This window comes from Malania oleifera, chromosome 3, assembly GCF_029873635.1.
Source record: "Malania oleifera isolate guangnan ecotype guangnan chromosome 3, ASM2987363v1, whole genome shotgun sequence".
In the NCBI taxonomy this organism is placed as follows: Eukaryota; Viridiplantae; Streptophyta; class Magnoliopsida; order Santalales; family Ximeniaceae; genus Malania; species Malania oleifera.
In genome coordinates this window covers 26665659-26688836 of record NC_080419.1, presented here as the reverse complement: position 1 = coordinate 26688836, position 23178 = coordinate 26665659, and the positions used below count along the sequence as shown (strand labels likewise).

The window sequence follows — 23178 nt, the reverse complement described above, 5'->3', positions numbered from 1 at the left end:
AATTGTGGACTTTTTTTGTAATCTCGCATTCCCCGTCCGTTAACTCCGTTACTGGGCTTTTCTCCGTGTTTCGAAACCCCATCCTCCTCTTCCTGATTCTCTTCTTTCGTTGTCTTCTCTCTCTCTCTCTCTCTCTCTCTCTCTCCCTTTCTCTCTCTCTCTGAGTTTCAGTGTGCGCGCGCTAATAATCTGTCCTTCAAACTTGTGTAGAAATTGCACGTTTCGCTAGCTTATGGTCCTTCAAATCATCCGCGGGAATGCTGTTTTTTGATGCTGTAATCGGCTGCAGATGCTCGACTTCCGCGCCATCTTTGTTTTGATGCCCTTAAGACGGTATTTTTAGTGACTATCAAGAGATTTGATGGCGGCGACGACAATGGCGACGGCCGCCGGAGCGGCGATAGTGCTGTACTACGTGTTGGTTCGGAGGTGGTCGGCTAAGGGAGAAGAAGAAGAAGGAGGAGATGATCGGACGGGTGAGTACTCGAAATTGAGTAGATCTGGGAGGAGGAGGATTGCCCGGCGGCCAGCTCAGGCGCCTGCAACGTGGTTCGAGACGATCACCACGTTGTCGGAGACGCTTAGGTTTACGTACTCGGAAACCCTAGGTAAATGGCCGATCGGAGACTTGGCTTTCGGCATTAATTATCTCATGCGGAGGCAGGTACGCCTTTGATTGCCTTTGATTTCTGTTTTTGTTTTATGTTTCGAGTATGTGTGTGTGTGTGTTCTTAGCTTTTTGAACTGCCTGATGTGTGTGATCTTACTAGCGCTGCTGAGTTTGGCTGGTGTACTTGCTTCTACATATGAACTCAAATTTCTATATATGAAGGTTATATATATATATGCATTATATATATATCATTTACTGAACCTCTGACTAGAGAATTGGTTTGTTCTAAATTTAGGATTGCGGGTGAAAGCTTGCTGCACTAGTTGGTGTAGTGAGGAATTGGTCTCAGAATATACAAAAGATTTTTTTTTTTTAATTTTTAAAAAAGGATAAATGGTCCAAACATAATATCAAGCAAGTCGATTGTGAGTTTACTCGTAGCGGTTCTCATCTCTGGCAATTTACAGAGTAGAAAATTCATTATTCATTAGAGAAGTTGCATAAAGATTAAGATGAGGACTCCGTCTCTTTGAGCGTGTAGGATTCATCTCTTCCAACCGGCTAAAACCCTCAGTTGCTTGGGCTGTGATTTTTCCTTGTCAACTTCAATTTCATGCCCTGAAAAATGCAGTGATTATTCCCCTTAGTGTGGCCTGGGTCTTTGAGGTTTACTCGTAGAATGTGGAGGGAACAAGTGTGATGAACAGAAGGCATCGTGTTCAAGCCTCTCTTTATATGCTCCTACTACTCTTACACACTGTTCTGCTTATGTTCTTTACAATATCCTCTGTGGATCCTTTTTCTTTCCACTGTACCATCTATAAAATGCACAGTAACTTCTTGAAGACTTGAACAGATGTTGTAAATGAATCAATGCTGACTTCATGAGTCATTAGGTGCCAAATTTTTTCAAACTAGAAGTAGGGAACCTGCTGAAAATACCGTCTGATATGCACTGAGTGATACATTTGGATTTTGATAATTGTGCTTACACCTTTGTAATCACAATAGCTCTTACATTTAGAATGAGCTTATACTTGTTTTCTTAAAATCATTTTGCTTCTATTGATTTCAAGGCTCTGTCAATGTGCAATCTATGTGTTATGGTGCATAATGTTTTTTGGCCTTTTTGCAGGGTAACTTACAAGTTGCGGGCGTATATGCTGGAGGCGATAGTGTACAGCTAAAAGGCACTGAGATTATTGCTGAGTTGAATAGTTTTTTGAGCTTGTTGACTCTGTGTATGCTTTTTTCAAAGAAACCATTTCCAGTATTCTTGGAATCTGCTGGCTACTCTCAGGAAGATGTCCTTCTTCAGAAGCCTAAGGCAGGGGTATGTTTCGAAAATATATTATATATTGATTACACTTTATAATCACCACATGCAGAAAGATACACTGCCATATGACCATGTGCGTGCACATACAGGGCATCTAAACGCATGGTGCAGTATTACTTTAATGTTGGATGTGTGAGACAACTCTTACTAGTTCATTGGCTCATATAATGTTGATCTAGCACCTTTTAAACCAAAATGATATCTTCTATAAATATTAAGTACTTACCAATTATATTGAATGGTTAACTGTAAGATTCTGTGAACTGTATTTGACATCATTAAGGCTTGCTAGTTGCTAAAACTCTAGTTGTCATATTTTTTAAAAACATTTCATTTCTATATGCATATGTAACTACTGGGTGTAAATTTAGCTTATCTATCTACTTGCTTTGTTTTCCACTGTTGGAACGAGGACTTGGTTCTGTCAGATCTTTTAGATATTATGTTTTGATCTTATTGTAGGCTTTTGGAGTTGTCTTGACTCACCTTTTCCATTTTTTTTGATAATCTGAATCTGAACTCATTCTTCACCCATTAATATTATTTGGATTCCTCCAGACATTGTGCTAAATTTCACTTGCATTAAATTGAAAACCCCATGGTTTTTAGCTTGTTGCCCTTTTCTGTTGTGCTGGACTTCATGTTCCTTTCAAGGAGAGTTTGCATTGGAGTGGTGAATGCTGAGCACCTCGATTGTTGCTTAGACTTCTAGATAAACCATAGCATGGTATCAGGCCTGAAAATTATATGCTCTTCTTTTGTACATTTGCTGCCTATTCATCTATCAGGCTGCGCGATTCTTGCTTCTGCATATAAAATTCTTGATGGACCTTTTTTTTATTTTTTTAAAAATAAAATGCTTTATTTATTCAACCGTTTATGCCTGCTAATTTGAAGTGATCTAAGGCCTCCATGTTATATTTTAATCATCTCTAACAAAAGATCTTTTCTATTCTGAGCAGTGCCTGTATTTTGTGAGAGCTTGATTTTTACATTTTTAATCATTGTCTCTGAGTCTGGATTAGCCCCTGATTGGGGTTCTGATATGGAACACATGTTTATGTTTTTTCAATGCTGAGGACATACCATCCTAGAGGACTCGTCTCATGAGAACTTCTGAAGGAAGAGGAAACAAAGAAATGTTGAAAAGTAGCTGCTTGAATAATAAAAAAGAAATCTAAAATTCAATAAACATCCGAGCAGTATGTTTGTGCTAGCTTCAATCCCTTGTGCAATAGAAAATCCCTCATGGCAATTAGATTCTCTTCAAGTTCCCTTTTTAGATTATCATCAAGTTCCTTTTTTAAAAGAAAATCATCTTATTAAATAAGGATAATGGATGAGGGAACTTTCTTATTAATTCAAATATTTCTAACAAAACCACTTCATTATTTGACACTCGATAAACTTGCATTCTTATCTAATTACCACCAATGATGTTTGCAGCTTCTGAAGCCTGCTTTCACTATTTTGCGTGATAAGAATTCAAAATGCTTCCTTCTATTGATCCGGGGTACTCATAGCATCAAAGACACCCTGACAGCGGCAACTGGGACGGTGGTCCCTTTTCACCATTCAGTTTTAAGTAATGGTGGGATAAGTAATTTAGTTTTAGGATATGCGCACTGTGGGATGGTTGCTGCGGCTCGTTGGATTGCAAAACTTAGCAGTCCTTGCCTAATAAAGGCTCTTCATGATTTTCCTGACTACAATATTAAGGTAGGTGCTACTTTTTCTTATGTCTATATGAATAATGACTGTTTATTATCTTTAAATTTGTCATTGTGTATGGTGTATGCTTGCAGCCTTGATGGGGATGGACATGTGGATTCTACTTGAATCGTCTCCCTCCTTACTATTGATATTATGGATTTGTTACACAACCCATTCATCTTTGCCATATTTTCTCACTTTTTACTTAGCTTTTGCTAATTCTTAGTAGTTAAATTTGATATACATTATTGGCCCACAACCTAATAACCTAAGCTTTAAGCTAAAGTGGTAATCTTACGTTAAATTTTTGGAAATGCTTTCTGGTTCTGTCTTTCCTTGTCTTTCTTGTCCCTTATCTCAACTGCTATGTTCATGTTATGGACGCATTGTTTATTGGTTTTGGATCATGAATATTTTATGTTTATTTCATGAAGTATCTATTTTCCTACATGATATAACCTGTTCCAATTTTTAGATTGTTGGGCATTCACTTGGTGGTGGTACCGCTGCGCTATTAACATATATTCTTCGAGAACAGATAGAGTTCTCCTCAAGTACCTGTGTCACATTTGCCCCAGGCATGTACTCTTCCTCTGGATTTGTTTTTAATATTTTAGCATGAGTTGAGAAATTCTGTTGCTGTAGGTGTAAGTGTGTTTATTTTCTTTGAGTAATTCTTAATAAGAAAGAAAGATATTTGGTTTTGTTGTGTGTTCATGGTTTTGTTCTTATTTGTGTGCAATGTTATTCAATTTTTTTTCGGAAGGGAAAATATATGGAAAAGAGTTGGAATTTAAATGAAGACATAGAATGTGGATTGCCATATTAAGATAACTTTGTATTCTATTTCACATCTTTGCTTATGGATTATAGAAGTGGCAAGAACTATGTATTGGTGGCATAAATATTATTCCAGCTTAGTCGTGTTTCAGATATTGCTGTAAATTATCAGCTTTTAACTTTGTTATGCCTCTTGTTATAATAAGAAAAGAATTGTCACAATGGTTTTTCATTCATATTTTCTTCTCTCTTTCTCAAGAGGAATGTTTAGTTTAGTGTAATTTTTATTTTCAAATACTCTGATTAGAAAATGCTTTCTCTCTCTCTTTCTCAGTAAGGATGGTAGTTTAGTTTTTTATCAGTATTCTTTTTGATTTTAAATTTTTGAAACACTTTGGAATAAAAAATGCAGTGTTTTTATCATTGTTCAATCTCCTCCCTTCCTGTGAATGGATTTTTCCTGGTGTTAATGTGAAGTATATCAGTGATCAAAACCCAATTGGAGTTTTTTGGTCGATTGGAAGTCTACACAGGACCTAGGCTACATAATGAGAGGTATCCCATCTCCCATATCATATCCCCTTCCAGGCTTCCACCCCTCCGAGTATTCAGACTTGAGACCTCATGGAAGTCCTAATCTTTAATCATTTGGATGTCTCCTAAGAGACAAAAATCCAGTTGAAGTTTTTAGAATGCAGTTATTTCTTTTCTGTGTTGATATGAATGCTGGAAACGTTTCCTGCTGTGCCAATAAAGAAGTCAGATAGGACTAAGGTAATGAACTAGAGGGGAAAACAGATTAACAAAGCAAGGGTATTTTCAACTTGCAGGAGTTAAAAGCTCACTCCCTTCTTCTTGTCTTGTTTCTCTCAATTTCTGGTGGAATGTGATTTATGCTGTCTTGTTGGTTACTGCACACACACAGATTTCTTTAATTTTTATTACAATTTTTTTATTTTCTAGTGTGTTAAATTGCCATTGCTTTTCTGCAGCTGCTTGTATGACATGGGATTTGGCAGAATCTGGCAAGCACTTCATAACTACAATTATCAATGGTTCTGACTTGGTACCAACTTTCTCCGCTACCTCTGTTGATGATCTTCGCTCTGAGGTTTTGTCCTTTCTCCTTTATTTAAGAAATATCCTCTTTTCTCAATGATGATGATCTCAATTGTCATTTCTTTAGTTATCAATACCTTTACATCGTTAGGGTGTTAATCATCAGGTCACAGCATCATCTTGGTTAAATGATTTACGTGATCAAGTTGAGCGTACAAGAGTTCTAAATGTTGTTTATCGTTCTGCAACTGCCCTTGGTTCTCGTCTACCATCTATTGCTAGTGCAAGAGCAAGGGTTGCTGGTGCAGGTGTGCTTCTACGGCCCGTTTCCAGCAGCACTCAGGTATCATCTTAACTACACTTAGGTTATGTTTGGTTCGTGTAATGCTATTCTTCCAAATAGAATGGGATGAAATGTAATAAAAATTGTGTAGGGATATAATAACTTGAGGAGAAAAATTCACTTGTGCAAAAACTTGTGTTATTTATCTGCCAATAAGATAGGAATAGATATTTCCATGATCAAATTTGGGAATAGTCATTTCTTGTCTATTCTATGTTATGAATTTTAAAAATTTTTTTGGATTGTCATTTGCTTTATGATGAGTATATCTTCCTTTTTGGGCTATTAAATCCTTATATTATTACCATTTAATTCCTACAAATAGACATCCTGTGAACCAAATGTGGTCTAAGGAGACAATTCACTCTTCAGACTGAAAAATTTCTCCATCCCTTCCATTCTAGAGTGGGTGACGCATTGTCTTTTTGACTACTGTATACACAAGGTCTATTAACTCATTAGTTGACATTGGATGAGCGCTTGTTGATGGCTCCGCTTCTCAAATATGAGTTAATCAATTCTGCTTAAATTATTTCAATCTGGCAAATCACTTGCATAGTTGCATGTTTGCATGTAGTGTTCTTCCCACCCTGACTTTTATTTGTCCATTTTATATTAAGCGCTCTTTTTTTTTGTGACACGTAGGTTGTGATGAAGCGGGCACAGAATGTTGCTCAAGCAGTTGTCAAAACTCGCTCGTCTTTGTCGTCATGGTCATGCATGGGTGCACGTCGACGTACTGTAGCTCCATTATTGAATCCCAAAACAGATGAAATGCCTGAGGCTTCTTTGATCTCCGATGAAGCTCTTGTGGCTGATGTTGTAATGAGAGACTCAGAGGTAAACATGGTGGAATCTGGTTCATTGAGCAGTGGATCCGGACATGACGACACAGATGAAGAGGAGGAACTCATCCCAGTTGATAGAGTCATTGCTACATCTTCCATTAAGATTACTGAAGGTGAGCTGTGGTTTGAACTGGAGAAGGAGCTCCAGAGGCAGGAGGATGAATCTGATGTTCAGGTGCATGAAGAAGAATTGGCTGCAGCAAAAGAAATTACGGAGGAGGAGAATGTGCTGGCTGATGTGGTCGAAACCAAGAAGTCCACATCTTCATCAGATGTTTCCGAGAGCCTCCGCTTCTATCCACCAGGCAGAATCATGCATATTGTTACCACACCTGCATCTGACACTGATTCTGCTAATTCAGGTCACGATGGTTTTACTGAAGAACATATTGGTATCTACGAGACTCCCAGGGATTTATACAGTAAGCTTCGTCTCACAAAAACAATGATTAATGATCACTATATGCCTATGTATAAGAAGATGATGGAGCTATTAATTAGGGAACTGGAAAATGACGAAGCTTGCAGATGTGTCATGTGAAAAGAGAATGAAATGATGTCAAAATAATATATTGCGTATGACCCTGCCTATTTATACTGATCTTCTTGTAGTTTAGTAGGGTTCTTGTTCCCCCCGACAGCAAAAGCTATATATATATTTTTTTCCTTTACTCTTTTTTTTTTGGGTGGGGGGATGTTTTGTACGAGAAGATTAAAAGAAGTGGTTGGGTGCTGAGTTCCTTGGATGGGATTAAATTTATTGTAGTAATGATTCTTTGTGGATGTAATCTTCCTTCCAGAATGTAAAACTGAAACAAAATTCATTTTGTAGAAAAGTATTTTCAACTAGCTAAAACATTTTGGAATTCAGCTTGATGCTTGTTATGGGCTTTCAAAAGCCAAAGACCACTGTTGTAATGAATCTATAGTTGCACATAGTTTTTAAAAGCAAGCTCGGGGAAGTGAAGTACTTGAGTTGAAGCTTTGTAATTGGTAGTGTAAAATGTTTCTGGAGAACAACCCTACTGTAGAAGATCAAAACTTGCCTTAGGAGACAAGAAGAAAGCTTTCTGCATAATTTGGACTATTCAGTTTGCTCGGGCGGAGATGGTAACAAAGACGGGAGACGAATAAAAATGCAGATTTCTTTGCTAAATAGGGTGAATCTGGTATTTCTTGATCATATAGTTATCATGATGATCTTCCTCAACAAGTCAGGGGAATGATTCGATTGGATTTGTTGGGTTTTCCTTTTTTGGGCTCATGATGTTTTGTGTTATCTTCTAGAGTTTTGTTTGTTTTTCACTTATAGTTGTTTAGTTCTTAGTAGTCTTTGATTTTTTGGTTTGATTTATGTTAGTTAAGTTAGTTTTAGGATCTTGGAGTTTGCTTTTGTTGTTCCAAAGTCTCAAGATTGAAATCACGGTATTCCTTCACCATAAGTAAAGAGTTTTCTAATAAAACTTGGAGGTGTCACCCTCTTTTATAAAAAAAAAAGAAAAAAAATAAGAAAAAAAAAAGAAATAAAAAAGAAGATTAATGTTTGTATACTTCTTTTTGAGGTGGATGAATGGTACATTGTTGGAAAAAAAATTAATTAAGAAATAAATATATTCATGATAACTTGAGCGCACACACCATCCTTAGCATGACTTTCGACGAAAACGAAGTTACCCGCTTCCATTGAAGCTAATCATACGACCAACATTACTATCCATGATTTACACAAATTTAATGCGTATAAATAACATGGCTCTGATACCACTTGTTGGGAAAAAAAAATTTATATACGAACAATTCCCACAAGTAAATCAATGGAGTAATGCAAATGATAAATAAAAAATAAGACACAAGAAATTTAACATGGTTCCCTTAAAAGTTGAGGTACGTTCATGGGGCACAATAGTCCAAATCCACTATCACCAAATATGTTATATAAAGTGAATACAAAAGGCATAAGCCTTACAAATACACAAGAGTGTACAAATAAATGTAGTAAGATGGAAAGGCTTCATCAAATATTTTGAATAAAGCTCCAAAGAAACCCCCAGGGTGTGGTTCAGGTGGTAGTGTGGGCTGCGGGAGTGCCTCTCATGAGGTCAGGTGTTCAAACCTTCCTAGACTCATTTCCGCCCCTGAACTCCTGAATTTACCCTCCCTTTGGAGTTGTGGGGTCAATTTCAAAGGGCGCAGGATTAGTCACGTGGACCGTAAAACGGATACGTGGACACTCGGTGCGTAATCCAAAAAAAAAAAAAAAAAACTCCAAAGAACCAATCAAAAGACCACAATAAAAGAAATTCCAATATGCTGTAAATAACACACACAGCCGGAGTAGAGAAGAACAAAGACCTGCACTGGCTGCAGACGTGGGCGTGAGGAGCTGTGAGGCGTTTCCGTCAGTGAAAAACAGAGAGTGGAGAGGGCTGCTTACAGTGAAGACTTGAGCTACAACTAGGAAAAATGGTAAAAAGGGGATGAAAGGGCAGCCGGCACGCTGCGCGTGAGGCCTTGGTGCTAAATGCTGCTTCCTTGGGAAGCCAACCATCATTTAAAAAAAAAAAAAACACTTTCCAATTGTTAGGCCCACAAGGAGGGAAAACCCAACACCCCTCCATCACTGAAGTTGTCACCAAAGACCACTATCACAGATAAATTGTTTTTTCTGTCACGTCCACTGCTGTGGCCTCCTCATCTTCTTCCTCTTTTGTCTTCTTCTTTCACATTCTTTTCAATGATCTCTCAAACAATAATATTGAGCATGCATATTTTGAAGAATTAGAAATTCAAATTTTAAGCGCAACCATGGGATAAAAATTGAAACTTTAATATGAATGTGGCATAAAAACTATATTTTTAGCACAAAGCATGAATTAAAGATTCTAGTTCTAAACCAACTACTAAAATCATAACTTTAACAAAAGGTACAAGGCAAAACTCAACTTAAAAGCCAGTCATGTAACAAAAATTAGTGTTTTCCAACAAGCACATGAGCATAAGATTTCAACTTTAACGTAGCAAATATTCAACCAATACTCAAGGGTATTTTTAGATAATAAGAACATGGAAAAGGAGAATTAGAAGCACACTTTATTCTTCCCTTTTCCTTGTTTATCCTCTTGAAGGTGTCTCTCGCCTTTTTAATTGTGCCCTCCTTGGTTCCCTTGAGTTGAACATATCCTCTTCTTTCTCTAAACATGTGCCACCTCCTCTAGCGCATAAGAATTTTCAAATAGAGCAAAGTTAGAGTTTTAAATTTTAACATCCTTACTTTTTCAAAATATCCTTAAAAGCAACAAAGACTTCCTCCCTTGTTCTATTATTTGGCCATTGTGTCACCATATTCTCTAATAAAATTCGAATTAAAACAAGGATAACACAATTTTAACTAATAATACCTTCAAATCCTGAAATTGAGACTGCAAAGTGCTTCGGACTCACAATTTGTACACTATAACATTGGAAGGGACAACAAGACTCTAATTAACTGTTTTAAATTTAAATTCACCCCTTGATTTCCCAATTAACTCTAAATTAAACCAAATAATGTCAATTTAAAGTGAACTCTAAATCAAATATATAAATTTTATGACTATTCTAATAAGCAAATAGACAAATCTATTTTTGATCCCATATACTTAAAAAATCATGAGCTTACTACACTAGTTAATTCCTAAGCTAATTAAACAAACCTGTTATATTTGAATTTCTAAACAGTTAAGTTACAAACCACTTAAGCGAGCTAACTTGCAAGTTTAGTGAGATGAGTATTGTCTAGCTCAAGTTTGGCTCATTTAGTTTTCGAACTCAAAATCTGAACTTAAACTTGAATCATTCATCTTAATGAATGAGCTCAAACGAGCTATCATCAAGTTGAGCACCGAGTAACTCGTGAACGACTTGACTCATTTGCAGCCTTATGCATGGGTGTTCATTGATGTAATGTAGCTTAATTATTGAATTCCAAAACAAATGACATGCCCAGGGCTTCTTTGGTCTCCAATGAAGCTCATGTGGCTAATGTTGTGATGAGAGACCTAGCGGCAAACACAGTGGAATCTGATTCTTCGAGTAGTGGATCAGGACTTGATGACACAAATGAAGAGGAAGAACTCATCCCAGTTGATAGTCATTGCTACATCTTCCATTGAGATCACTAAAGGCAAGCTGTGGTATAAACTGGAGAAGGAGCTCCAGAGGCAAGAGGGTGAAGCCAATTTGGGTCCATGAAGAAAAGAATTGGCTGCAGCAAAAGAAACCACCGAGGAGGAGAACGTGCTGGTGGATGGAGTTGAAACCAAAAAGTCCACATCTTTGTCTGATGTTTCTGAGAGCCTCCAGTTCTATCTGCCTGGTAGGAGTTTGTGGATGTAATCATTCTTACAGAAAGTAAAACAGAAACAAAATTCATTTGTTACAGAAGCGTATTTGATTATATTAAAAAAGTTTATATTGAAGTTCTTTAGCTAATTAGTACATTGCAGAAGTCAGCTTATTGATTCTTACCAGCTTTTAAATGCCAAAAATCACTCTTGCAATTAATCTAAAAATGCATTTTAGGTTTAAAAGTAAACTCTTTCTAGTTGAGTTCAGGCCTTTTAACCGGTGCTGTATAAAATGTTTTAGAGAGCAGCCCCACTGTAGGAGACCAAAGCTCCCTGTGCATAGGAGACGAAAGGTTTCAGTATTTCATCCATTCATTGTCCCAAGTGGAGTCTGTACAGGAAAACAGAATGCTGAATAAACATTCAGCTAAAATGAGTGTATACGAGTTCTCTCCTATATGATACAGCTCAGAAGGGAGTGGCAAACACATCTAGAAAACAATTGAACATTTTAGCAATTTTGTAAATTCAGATGGGTAGCATAATTTGCCATAAATCTATTTTAGGAATCAGATGTGAAAACATGAAAGCACAGGAGGCAATCTGCGGATAATTGCAATCATGATCGAATCGAAAGACATTGTCCGAAAGCTACAAAATAAATACCAACAATCATATTACACACATGTTGTCTCATTTGCAATTGTCATTAACCCATATGGGAAAATAATGGGCTCAACCCAGAAGCAAAGAGTGACAATTCACAAGCAGTTTTTAGGAGGTCACAATGCCCTCTACCAGTGTCTGACCAATTTTTCATAAGTGAATGCTGGGTGATCTGTATTTACAAGTTTCCCTGCTTTTTTTGCCTCAATATTTATGTGACATTAGGAGAGAGAAAGACTCATCCCTGAAAATTCCAAGTTTTGCTGCTAATTGTAATCTGTGGAATTGTTGGCATCAGCCACCGTATAGAGTCTTGAGGGCTTCAGGAGGCTCCTCTTCCATGATGCCTGAGCCTGTAGTTGCGAGGTACTCACGGATGGTTGTTTTTCTGTCCCCAAGAAAAGTGTGATCTAAAAAATTGTTGTAAGCTGCATCACCCAGATTCTTTGCTGCCAACACACTAAAAAACATTTAATCAAGCTCCAGTGAGTACAGAGTCGAAATGGCATTGCTAATGAAACAAGTCTTGAAAGGTGACGAAGACCAAGAACTGGAATTCAGTGAGAACAGAGTGGAGATGACATTGCTAATGAAATTGTGAAATATGTCTTTAAGGGTGAACAAAAAGACCAGGTACTGATCCCTAGTGTACTGGGGTGTGCAAATAAACTTGTAACTCCTGTGCTGGAAAGGAAAACTGGGCTGGGACAAGTGGAGCATTTCATGGAAGACTTGTAAGTTTAATATAAACATGATTTAATCATTGGATCTTCGAAACTCATAATTTTATACAATAAATAAGAAACTCATACCTTAATCCATGCTTCCAAGTGAATATCCTTGAGTTGTGTTTCTATTTCACAACCTTACGTTTCCTTGTACTTTTTTTAATTTGATGGAAAAGTAGCACAAGCTTCCTAGGATGAGATACGACCAGCCCCAACCTCCTTTATATACTAATCACTTCCATCAAGTGATTAATTAATATTCATAACTTATCATAATTATGACTCCTCAAATTTCGAGAAGTCATTAGAAATCATTATTGTAAATAGACTCTTCATATTTGGGAAACCAATATTATTATAACATTATTATATTTAAAAACCTTTCATATCATGCAATTAAATATAATCATAATTTAAAACCTTTCATATTACTTAAATAGATATAATCATAATTTTATTTGAGACAATTTATTTATGTCTTACATTCTCCCACTTGACTCAAGTGAAATTACTTTACATAGTTGATCATAACACACATACATTAGTTATTCATTATTATGTAGAAAACTTGTAGGAGTCATGGCGGTTCTATATCATCTTTATTAACATAGTTCCTTCCATGCACTACAATACAAGTTCCACTATATATAATGATTTTTTAGCTGAGAGGCATACATTAGGTCCAACTTTAATCCTGTTATCATTATTTCATAACAATTATGTATACAAAATGGAAAACAGAAATAACAGAAACATTTTCATTATCGAGCTCAAATATCAATTGAACAATACACATTAAGATTCAATAATGCCCATCTTTTCAACATGACCAATAAATGTTTTGGGCAGCAATCCTTTCGTCAAAGGATCTGCTATCATACAATCGGGACTAATATGTTCAATTGATACTTTTTGTTTTTGTACGTCTTCTTTAACAGCAAAGTATTTCAATTCCATATACTTAGCACCCTTGGAATACTTATCATTCTTAGAGAAGAAGACAATTGCAGAATTATCACAATAAATTTTCAGCGGCTTGGCAATATTGTCAACTATTCCAAGTCCTGAAATAAAATTCCGCAACCAATTAGCCCGAACTGTAGCCTCAAAGCAAGTTACAAATTTAGCTTCCATAGTGGATGCAGCAATTATTGACTGCTTCGCACTCTTCCATGAAATTGCTCCTCCGGCTAGCAAGTATATATAGCCAAATGTGGGCTTTCTTGTATCCACACACCCAGCAAAATCAGAATCCAAATATCCAACCACCTCAAGATGATCAGACCTTCGATACATGAGCTTGTAATCTTTCATTCCTTGTAAGTATCTTAGAACTTTCTTTGCAACCTTCCAGTGAATCATTCATAGATTACTTTGATATCTTCCGAGCATTCCAACTGCAAAGCTAATGTCAGGCCTTATGCACATTTGAGCGTACATCAAGCTCCCAACAACAAATGCATAAAGTACATCCTTCATTTGCCTCCATTCCAAATCATTTTTAGGACATTGCATGAGACTGAACTTGTCTCCTTTCTGAATTGGAACGGGTGATACTGAGCATTTGTTCATGTTAAATCTCTCTAAAACTTTATTTATATAACCTTTCTGAGACAAACCAACTAGTCCTTGGGACCGATCTCGAAATATTTCTATTCCGATCACATTGCCTCTCCCATATCTTTCATTTCAAAGTTTTTAGAGTGAAATTCTTTAGTCTCATGTAACAAACCAAGATCATTAGTTGCAAGCAAAATGTCATCAACATACAGAATCAAGAATATAAACTTACTCCCACTAATCTTCAAATATATACACCGATCAATAGTGCTTTCTTTAAATCCAAAGGAACCAATAGCATTATTAAACTTAAGATACCATTGTCGGGAAGCTTGTTTAAGTCCGTATATTGACTTCTTAAGTTTACACACTAAATTTTCTTTCCCTTCAACTGTAAAACCCAATGGTTGATTCATATAAACATCTTCATCTAAATTCCCATTTAGAAAGGTAGTTTTCACATCCATTTGATGTAACTCTAATCGTAATGAGCTACTAAAGTCATAATGATTCTGAAAGAATCTTTCTTAGAGACCGGTGAAAAGGTCTCTTTATAATCAATACCATCTTTCTGAGTAAAGCCTTTAGCAACAAATCTGGCCTTGTAACATTCAAGGTTACCACGAGAGTCTCGTTTGGTTTTAAAAACCCATTTACATCCAACTCTCTTGCAGCCTTCTGGCAATTCTACAAGATCCCATACTTCATTTTGTTCCATAGACTTTATCTCTTCTTTCATGGCATCCATCCATTTATTAGAATTATCACAGCTAATGGCCTATGAAAATAAAATTGGATCATCTTCAATTCCTAAGTCAAAATCAGACTCTTGAAGATAAACCACATAATCATCCGAGATGGCAGATCTCTTTTCTCTTTGAGATTGTCTTAACGCAACCTCTTGTGGTTTTTCTATAATAGGTTTACTTTGAATAGCAAGAGTTATAATTTCCTTAATTTCCACCTTTAATGGAACCATACTTCCACTAGTTTCATCATTCTCAATGAACCTAACATTTCCAATTTCAACTATTCTTGTGACATGATTAGGACAATAAAATATATACCCTTTCGATTTTTCTAGATAACCAATGAAATTACCGCCAAGGTCTTAAATTTCAATTTCGACTTAAAATTTCGAAGCTCCAAACGTATGGAAATTTTGATTTCGATGTCAATTTTGATTTCGATTTCAAAAAATAACGAAACCTAGTAGTAAAGCATGGAATTCTTTGTGAAACTTTAAAAATGGTTAAGAAACATAATAATATAAGTTTTAGGACTAATATATTCCAAATTAAATACATATATGTTTTTCATGAGGTGTAAAAGTTGTAAAATAGTATGTGTATCAAACATATTTGTAAGATAATGTACATTAAACATATTTAGTTAATACAAATGAAGTTCATAAATCATTTAAATATTATTTAGTATACAAATAATGATAATTTAGACATGAATGGTTAAATAAAATGTTACTCTATGTTTAATTTTTCATATAATTTCAAAAGCACTTGTAATAATATTTTTTTTCAATAAAATAAGATAGAAATTTCACTTAACTCCTAAATTTCTCATTTGAATTTTGACGAAATTTCATTGTATAGTTACAAGTTTCGCTAAAATTTTGAGATTTCGATAAATTTCGGATGATTTGTTGAGATTTTGACGAAAATTATGCAAGACGGAAATAAACAGCCATTTTGATTTCGAGGGTGACGAAAATCGGAAATTTCGATGAAAATTTCGACAATTTTGTGGAAATTAAAGACCGTGATTGCCACTGATTGTTCTTACATCCAACTTCTTTTCTTGTAGATTATAAACTTTAATTTCTACTTGACAACCCCAAACATGCAGGTGTCGCAAACTTGGTTTCCTGCCAGTCCAAAGCTCAAATGGTGTCTTTGGAACTGCTTTACTAGGAACACGATTTAATACATACATGGCAGTTTTTAAAGCATACATCCATAATGAACTGGGTAAAGACTTTCTCCTTATCATGCTCCTAACCATATCCATGAAAGTCCTATTACGCCTTTCTGATACACCATTCTGTTCTGGTCTACCTGACATTGTGTATTGAGCACAAATACCACGTTTTTCAAGGAATTTAGAAAATGGCCCAGGTAGTTGTCTAGTTTCGTCATACCTTCCATAATATTCACCTCCTCTATCAGATCTAACAATCTTCACCTTTCTGTCTAATTGCCTTTCAACTTCATTTAAATAAATCTCCAAAGCGTTTACCGCTTAAAATTTATCATGTAGCAAGTAGACATATCCGTAACGTGAAAAATCATCGATAAAGGTGATGAAATATCTATCATTATTGAAGGTATTTACGTCAAAGGGTCCACATATATCAGCGTGTATAATTTCTAGAAGTTGAGTGCTCCTTGTGGCTCCTTTCTTTGTGTGTCTTGTTTGCTTTCCTTTAATACAATCTACACAAATGTCAAAGTCAGTAAAATCCAAATCTGAAAGTATTTCACTCTTTACTAATCTTTTCAGTCTTTCTTTGGAAATATGACCTAACCGTTTATGCTACAAGTAAGCAGATCGTTCATTCACTAAACTTCGTTTAGTGTCAATACTATGATGCGAGGTTAAAAAAGTTTCAACATAATGATTATCAAGTTTTAACTTATATAATCCATCACAAAGCATACCACAACCAACCATACAGGTATCCTTTAAATAACTGAAAAAACCTTTATTAAAATTACAAGAATACCTAGAAACATCCAATTTAGATAATAAAACTAAATTCCTATAAATACTAGGAACATAAAAAGTCTCATATAAATCCAAACAATAACCAGTGTCTAGGATTAAACGATAAGTCCCGACAGCTTCAATTGACACTTCTATTCTGTTTCCCATGAAGATAAACTTCTCATTTGGGTTTATGTTCCGGATTGTAAGAAATCCCTGCATCATATTAGAAACATGAGTTGTACATCCAGAATCAATCCACCAAGTATTATAAGGAACTTCAACTAAATTTGATTCAAAACATACATAAGCACAAGGCTTACCCTTCCTTTAGAATCAAGCTTTCTGTTTCAAGCAGTATTTCTAGTAATGTCCAGGTTTTCCACAAAAACGACATTTGTCCTTACTTGATACCTTCTTCTGGATATGAGAAGAGGATTCATTATCCTTTAAAGATCCTTTCCCCTTTCCATGCTTCTTTGCTTTCTTTTCAGCTCCTTGATTGTTCACATAATGAATAGAGTGAATTCCTTTATTGTTTAGTCATGCTTCCTCTTGAACTAGTATACTGTGCAACTCATGCACATTCCATTTATCTTTCATGGTGTTATAGTTCATTTGAAACGGTCCATACTCGGTAATGAGTTTAAAATGAACTGAATAAGAAAATTTTCATTCACATCCATTCCCAAAGTCTTAAGTTTTGCTACAATATTTGTCATTTCAACAACATGCTCATGCATAGTACGTGAACCATCAAACTTCATGGTGGTTAACGTGCCCATTAATGTCCCAGCAAGAGACTTATCTGCTGTTTGGGAACACTCTCTCACAAACTTTAAAAACTCTTTAGCATTTTCAGTTTTGGAAAAAGCTTTCTTGATGTTATTTACAACACTAATTCGCATAAACATCAAACTTAACTTGTTTGATCTTTCCCAATTATTGTAATAGGTTATTTTTTCAGCACTGCTAGAATCAGTAATAGTAGCAGGCTGATCACTTAAGAGTGTTAAATCAAGATCCAATACACCGAAGTGAAATTGAACTTGTTCACTCCAATCAGCAAAATTCAAACCATTAAACATTGGAACAGATGAAGTATGCAAGTGTAACGATTTATAAGATCACAAACATAAATATATTAATGTTTTCCTTTGGGAAAAACACTAATGTAAAGAGCTTTTAAATTATGCTAATTAAAATTTTAATTTTAACATTACTTTGGTAACATTATATGCACTCATTATAAGTATCTATTATCTTTGGATAAATAGATAAAATAATAATAATAATAATAATATTACTAGAACATTATCCTTATGTTATAAGAATAATTAATCAACCTTTGGGTGATTCTTGATATCTTATAAAATATAATATCATTCTAGCATCAAACATATGAGTACTTTATTTAATGATTTAATCACTTTGGTGATTAAAATTAAAAATACTTTATAACATTAAAATGTTAAAATATTGTGAGTAACGTAAACATGTTGTCAAAATACTTATATAGACTCATATTACCGTGCATTAACATTATATATAATTACTATCACATCAGACATTCTGCGCCATCATAATTTTTTTTTTTTAAGAATTATCATGGCAGAATAGAATTAAACACAGTGCACATAAAATAAATTTGGAGACGTGCTGCATCGTGAAATTTTATTAACCAATGCCTTGACTCATAAACTAAAATTTAACGAAATATGAACCTTTAATCATAATAAAAAAAATCATGAGTTTCTAAAACCTAAGCTCTCTGATACCACATGTAAGTTTAATATAAACATGATTTAATCATTGGATCTTCGAAACTCATAATTTTATACAACAAACAAGAAACTCATACCTTGATCCATGCTTCCTAGTGAATATCCTTGGGCTATATTTCTATCTCACAACCTTACGTTTCCTTATGTTTTTCTTAATTTAATGAAAAAGTAGCATAAGCTTCCTAGGATGAGATAGGACTAGCCCCAACCACCTTTATATACTAATCACTTCCATCAAGTGATTAATTAACATTCATAACTTATCATAATTATGACTCCTCAAATTCCAAAAAGTCATTAGAAATCATTATTGTAAATAGACTCTTCATATTTGCAAAACCAATATTATTATAACATTATTATATTTAAAAACCTTTCATATCATGTAAATAAATATAATCATAATTTAAAACCTTTCATATTACTTAAATAAATATAATCATAATTTTATTTGAGGCAATTTATTTATGTCTTACAAGACTCGCCAAAATGAACCTCTAGGAATCATCTCCAAGAGAAGAACACCAACAATAGATGGGGATTAGGCAGGATCGATGTGTTAGAAGGTGCAATTGAGGTTCATTGTTCACCTCAAGACAAGGTGTGCCTAAACTGCAATGAGGCTTAGTCTAAAATACCATACTCCTGAAAGTCAAGCGGACACACAGCATATCAGTGCTCATGCATTTCTGCAAAATGTGCACTTTTTTAAGCTTATGCACTTTGTGTTTCTAAAATTTGGGTTAGATTTGGTTAGTAAATTAGGGCCAGCCAAATTCAGTCAGATGTTTTTATGAAAGCTTATGGAATAATATAATCTAAGTGACTGCCTAAACTCTTAAACCTAAGCCCTTTTCAAAACAACTGGGAGTTACATCTTGGATCATGGACACAATTTGAACTTTGTAATGCTAAGATTATTTTTCTCAGTGTCGCTTACTTGAGCGAATATAAATTTGAACACTTAGAGTGACCAACAAGTAATTTAAAATCAAATTTGATTTTTCCTTCCAAATTTTGTCTGTAACTTTCCTTTTTTTTTTTTCCTTATTTTTAAACATATATATGTATATATATATATATATATATATATATGCAATTTCTTTTATTTATATTACATAAAAAAATATTTCCGAACGCCTATGCCTTAATGCCTCAACACTTGCGCCTTGCCCTATTAGGGTTAAACAGCTTGGCATTATGCTTTCGCCTTTTAAAACATTGCGTACAATGATCCACAATTCCCATGAATAAATTGCACATGGACATAAATATTCTAGGAAGTGTTGCTACAAAATTCCGTCCTCATCTACTATGCTGTAAAATTATCACATTGTATGATTAAAATAATCAAATCAAATCCTAGCAAGAGTGGGGAAAGATAAGATGCCTAAAAAATACAAACCCTCCTATGCATCTGTTTGTGTATCAATGGCTTATGTACAGGTAAACCAAAGTCTTAGATGCCACTGTCCATCTGCAACTAAGGATAAGCATAAGAGGCTAGTATTTTATTTCAAGCTCATACACATCATGAATCATTCGATAGTCCTGTTAAGCAACAATTCAGTTTTATAAAGTGATGACATAGTTGAAACAAGCAGCACTTACCAATGCCGAAGATAGACGTGGCAAGGTAAGATGTCATCTTGCCAAATTTTATGGATGTTATACCGTCCATATCGCTGGAAATATATCTCCTTGCTTCCTGAAATATGTTGGCAGCATAACATTACCATCAAATGCTTTTACAGATTTTAATACATTGGAAGACTGGTGAAAAAAAGATGGAGAAATTGAAGATAAAAAACTGGGTTTTCAACGCACTAGTTGTCATGAGATGTTTTACAATAGCCATTAAAATAAAAAGGGCAAGAAAATTGAAGGATTGAATTAAAATACTGAACACCAAAGCTAGTATTCAGTCCAGGCTTAAGAGATCAGAAGATTTTATAACAAAAACAAAATTCCAACATTCAAAATTGATGAATGCGCTCACAGTGAAGTTCACTTAAATATTTGTAGTGTGCGAGCTATGCATGCATAGCCCTTGTGCTGCCACCCAATGTATAAAGTCACAGCAAATTGGTAGTTCCTCACAACCTAAAAAATGATGCATGGAATAACTGCTTCTCTTAGCCGGTGACTCTATTTAGCCCAATAATGGATGGGATGGAGAAAATGAGCATCTTAAACTCTTAGTCATAGTAAATTAAAAGCTACAACAGCATCTAAAACTAGAAGCACTAGCTTATATGTAACTTATATGTAATAGTAAAAAAAACTAATACGCACAGAGAAGATTGCAAGAACTAATCTTCCTAGAAAGAAACCAAGGAAAGGGTCCACTTTTCCATTTACGGTTTTCCATGTGCTTATAAGAGCACTATTCTCATTCACCAAGTTGCTCAATCCAATTCACAAACAGACAAAAGACTAACTTAGGGCAAACCAAGCCAGGCCAAACTAAATAACTACCATAAATTATGATTATTGAGTAATATTATCTTTCATAACAAGAAGAATTGTAAACGAACGTCACCTTTGCATCTAATTTTGAAATATTCCTCATCACTGGAACGAGCACAAAGGACCTGGATTAATTACCACAAGGCAGCATTCCACGATTAGAATACCTTAAAAACAAAAAGGAAAGAAAAACCAAAGCCAGTTTTTGTTGCGAAGTATTGATTTCACGCACTGCTGGATTACTGAACGGCTTCCCGTCCAGTGTTTCAGGCAGGACCTGTAATAGAAAGCAATGTAATTTTAAAACTATAAGGAGAAGAAGGAAGAGGGGGTGGATCAAGTAAGAATGACTTACAGCTACAAATCGAAACTCGTGTTCCCTCTCAATAAAAGATGGAATCTGACTTGGAGAAGAAACAGATTAAATGATCTCATTTCGCATTCTTAATAAATTCAAACCAAACATGACAGTTCAATTCACTTCTATTATTATTATTATTATTATTATTATTATTATTATTATTATTATTATTATACCTCTGATCTTTGAATCTCAAAAACAGTGACAACCAAGGTTTCACCTTCACAAGGCTCCACACTTAAGCTTGAAATTTCCTGAATATTCACAAGCAGCAACCATAACTAATACATTAAATCAAATTGGTCGCTGAAAATCAGGCAGAAGGGGAAGCAATCGAAATTCGGGCAAAATTTAGGAGCAGAGTTCATGTATATGATAAACCTTTGTCTCTGGTTTGGCGATGCCGCTCTCAAAGAAATCCGCAGCAGTGTGAGCGAAGACGCGTCGAAAGCCTTTCAATCTCGCAATTCTGAAGTTGATGAGATAGGGGAATGTACTCCTCGCGCTCGCCTCTGCTCCATTTAACAATGCACTTACACTCATGTGAATCGAAAACAAATAATACTACATCATGATGAAGACGACGACGATGATGATAGGTACCAGAAAGGAGAGAGCCAAAGCCGCAGACGGAGATATAGCCGCCGTCGGGAGAGAGGAGCCTTTCAAAATCGGATTCGTCGTTTAGTTGATGGAGCTCCGGTTGACCGATCGGAGCAGTTGATCGAACGTCGTTGAGATACGACGCCATTTGTACGGAAGGGAACCGGAGAATCCGAGATAGGCGTTGAGCAGTGGCCGAGAAGCGAAGAGGAGATGGTAAGATGACGGCAGAGAGACTTCTTCTGAGGATTCGCCGCCCGCCGGCAGCTCGCGGCTGACACAGTAAGGGGGAGAAAGGGCAACCAAGTCCAAGGGCATTACTATCGCCGGTCATAAGGAAGATGAACGAGTTTTTTTCGATTTATCTTTTTTTTTTAAATATTTTGAATAATACTTTTTTTGGAAAAATAACTTTTAGAATAATTCTGCCATAATTTCACTACTTGAAATAGCGTAATTTAAACAAATCTCATTACTTCAGAGATTTATTTCGTATTACTTCAAATATTATTCTCTTAAAAAAGACATTATTTAATATAAATTTTATAAAAAAAAATTAAATCGAGAAAAAACTCCTCATCGATTATACGTTTCCCGATACACCAAGAGCAAGGCTTAGACTCTTGAGTTATTAAAATATTTATTTTTTTAATAGGATGGTGTAACCTCCCCTCCTCTGTCTTTCTTTCTTTCCTAAGAAAAGCCAGCATTTACTCAGCTGAACTGATAGAAAAGTAAGCAGTTAATTTAAGAAGAAAGATAAAACAATTCTATCCATCCACTAACCCGTGCGAAGCAAATGAAAGGGAGAGAAAAAGGCACTCTGCCAGATGCTCAAAACCTAAAATTATATTTCAAATAAAAAAATGTCCATCAAATTACATTTCAGTCTAAAATTTAAATTGTACAAGCCGAATAATCTGAAATTTAAAATTTTAATTCTAATTCTAACGATGATTAAATTGAATTAAATTACTTTACCTGGCACGCATTTGTTGAAGTATAAGCACAAAATATATTCTATTTTAGAATTATCGTGTGACTTTATTTATACAAATATAAAGGTTAAAAGCAAGCATGGTTGAATTCAATTTAATCATTATAATTTAATTTCTACGGTTAAAGTCATTATTTTAATTCTAATATAATTCCTACGGTAAAACCGCCATCCCATCCTAAACTAGAGAGAATAGAAGATTTTCAGCAAGCATGCATGGACTTTAATTTTATCCCCATAATCGATAAGTATGCAGTCCTAGCTATGCA

The 23178-nt window shown here is 35.1% G+C and overlaps 2 protein-coding genes across 9 annotated transcripts; one reads left to right on the top strand and one right to left on the bottom strand.

Moving 5' to 3' along the window:
* Window positions 1-4: 4 nt before the first annotated feature.
* LOC131150752 (uncharacterized) lies at window positions 5-7565 on the top strand. The gene is made up of 7 exons (XM_058101686.1): window positions 5-664; window positions 1749-1946; window positions 3399-3671; window positions 4141-4243; window positions 5438-5556; window positions 5671-5847; window positions 6493-7565. Exons 1-7 carry the CDS (start codon window positions 362-364, stop codon window positions 7234-7236), a joined length of 1917 nt encoding a protein of 638 aa, XP_057957669.1. The 5' UTR covers window positions 5-361; the 3' UTR covers window positions 7237-7565.
* A 2123-nt stretch (window positions 7566-9688) lies between these two features.
* On the bottom strand, window positions 9689-22254 carry LOC131150750 (uncharacterized). 8 transcript variants are annotated; one of them, XR_009135599.1, is made up of 9 exons: window positions 21913-22254; window positions 21691-21821; window positions 21486-21563; window positions 21304-21348; window positions 21181-21225; window positions 21022-21073; window positions 20091-20187; window positions 17019-17192; window positions 16673-16911 (listed from the first exon to the last, which is right to left on the bottom strand). XR_009135599.1 is itself a non-coding variant. In XM_058101683.1 (8 exons), coding segments are annotated over exons 1-8 (783 nt in total). In that variant the 5' UTR covers window positions 22247-22254; the 3' UTR covers window positions 9689-9905. The 8 variants fall into 8 exon arrangements, 7 of the variants coding, with proteins under 7 accessions (XP_057957666.1, XP_057957662.1, XP_057957665.1 ...); XM_058101683.1 differs by lacking the exons at window positions 16673-16911; window positions 17019-17192 and adding an exon at window positions 9689-9906; XM_058101679.1 differs by lacking the exons at window positions 16673-16911; window positions 17019-17192 and adding an exon at window positions 11599-12146.
* Window positions 22255-23178: the final 924 nt, after the last annotated feature.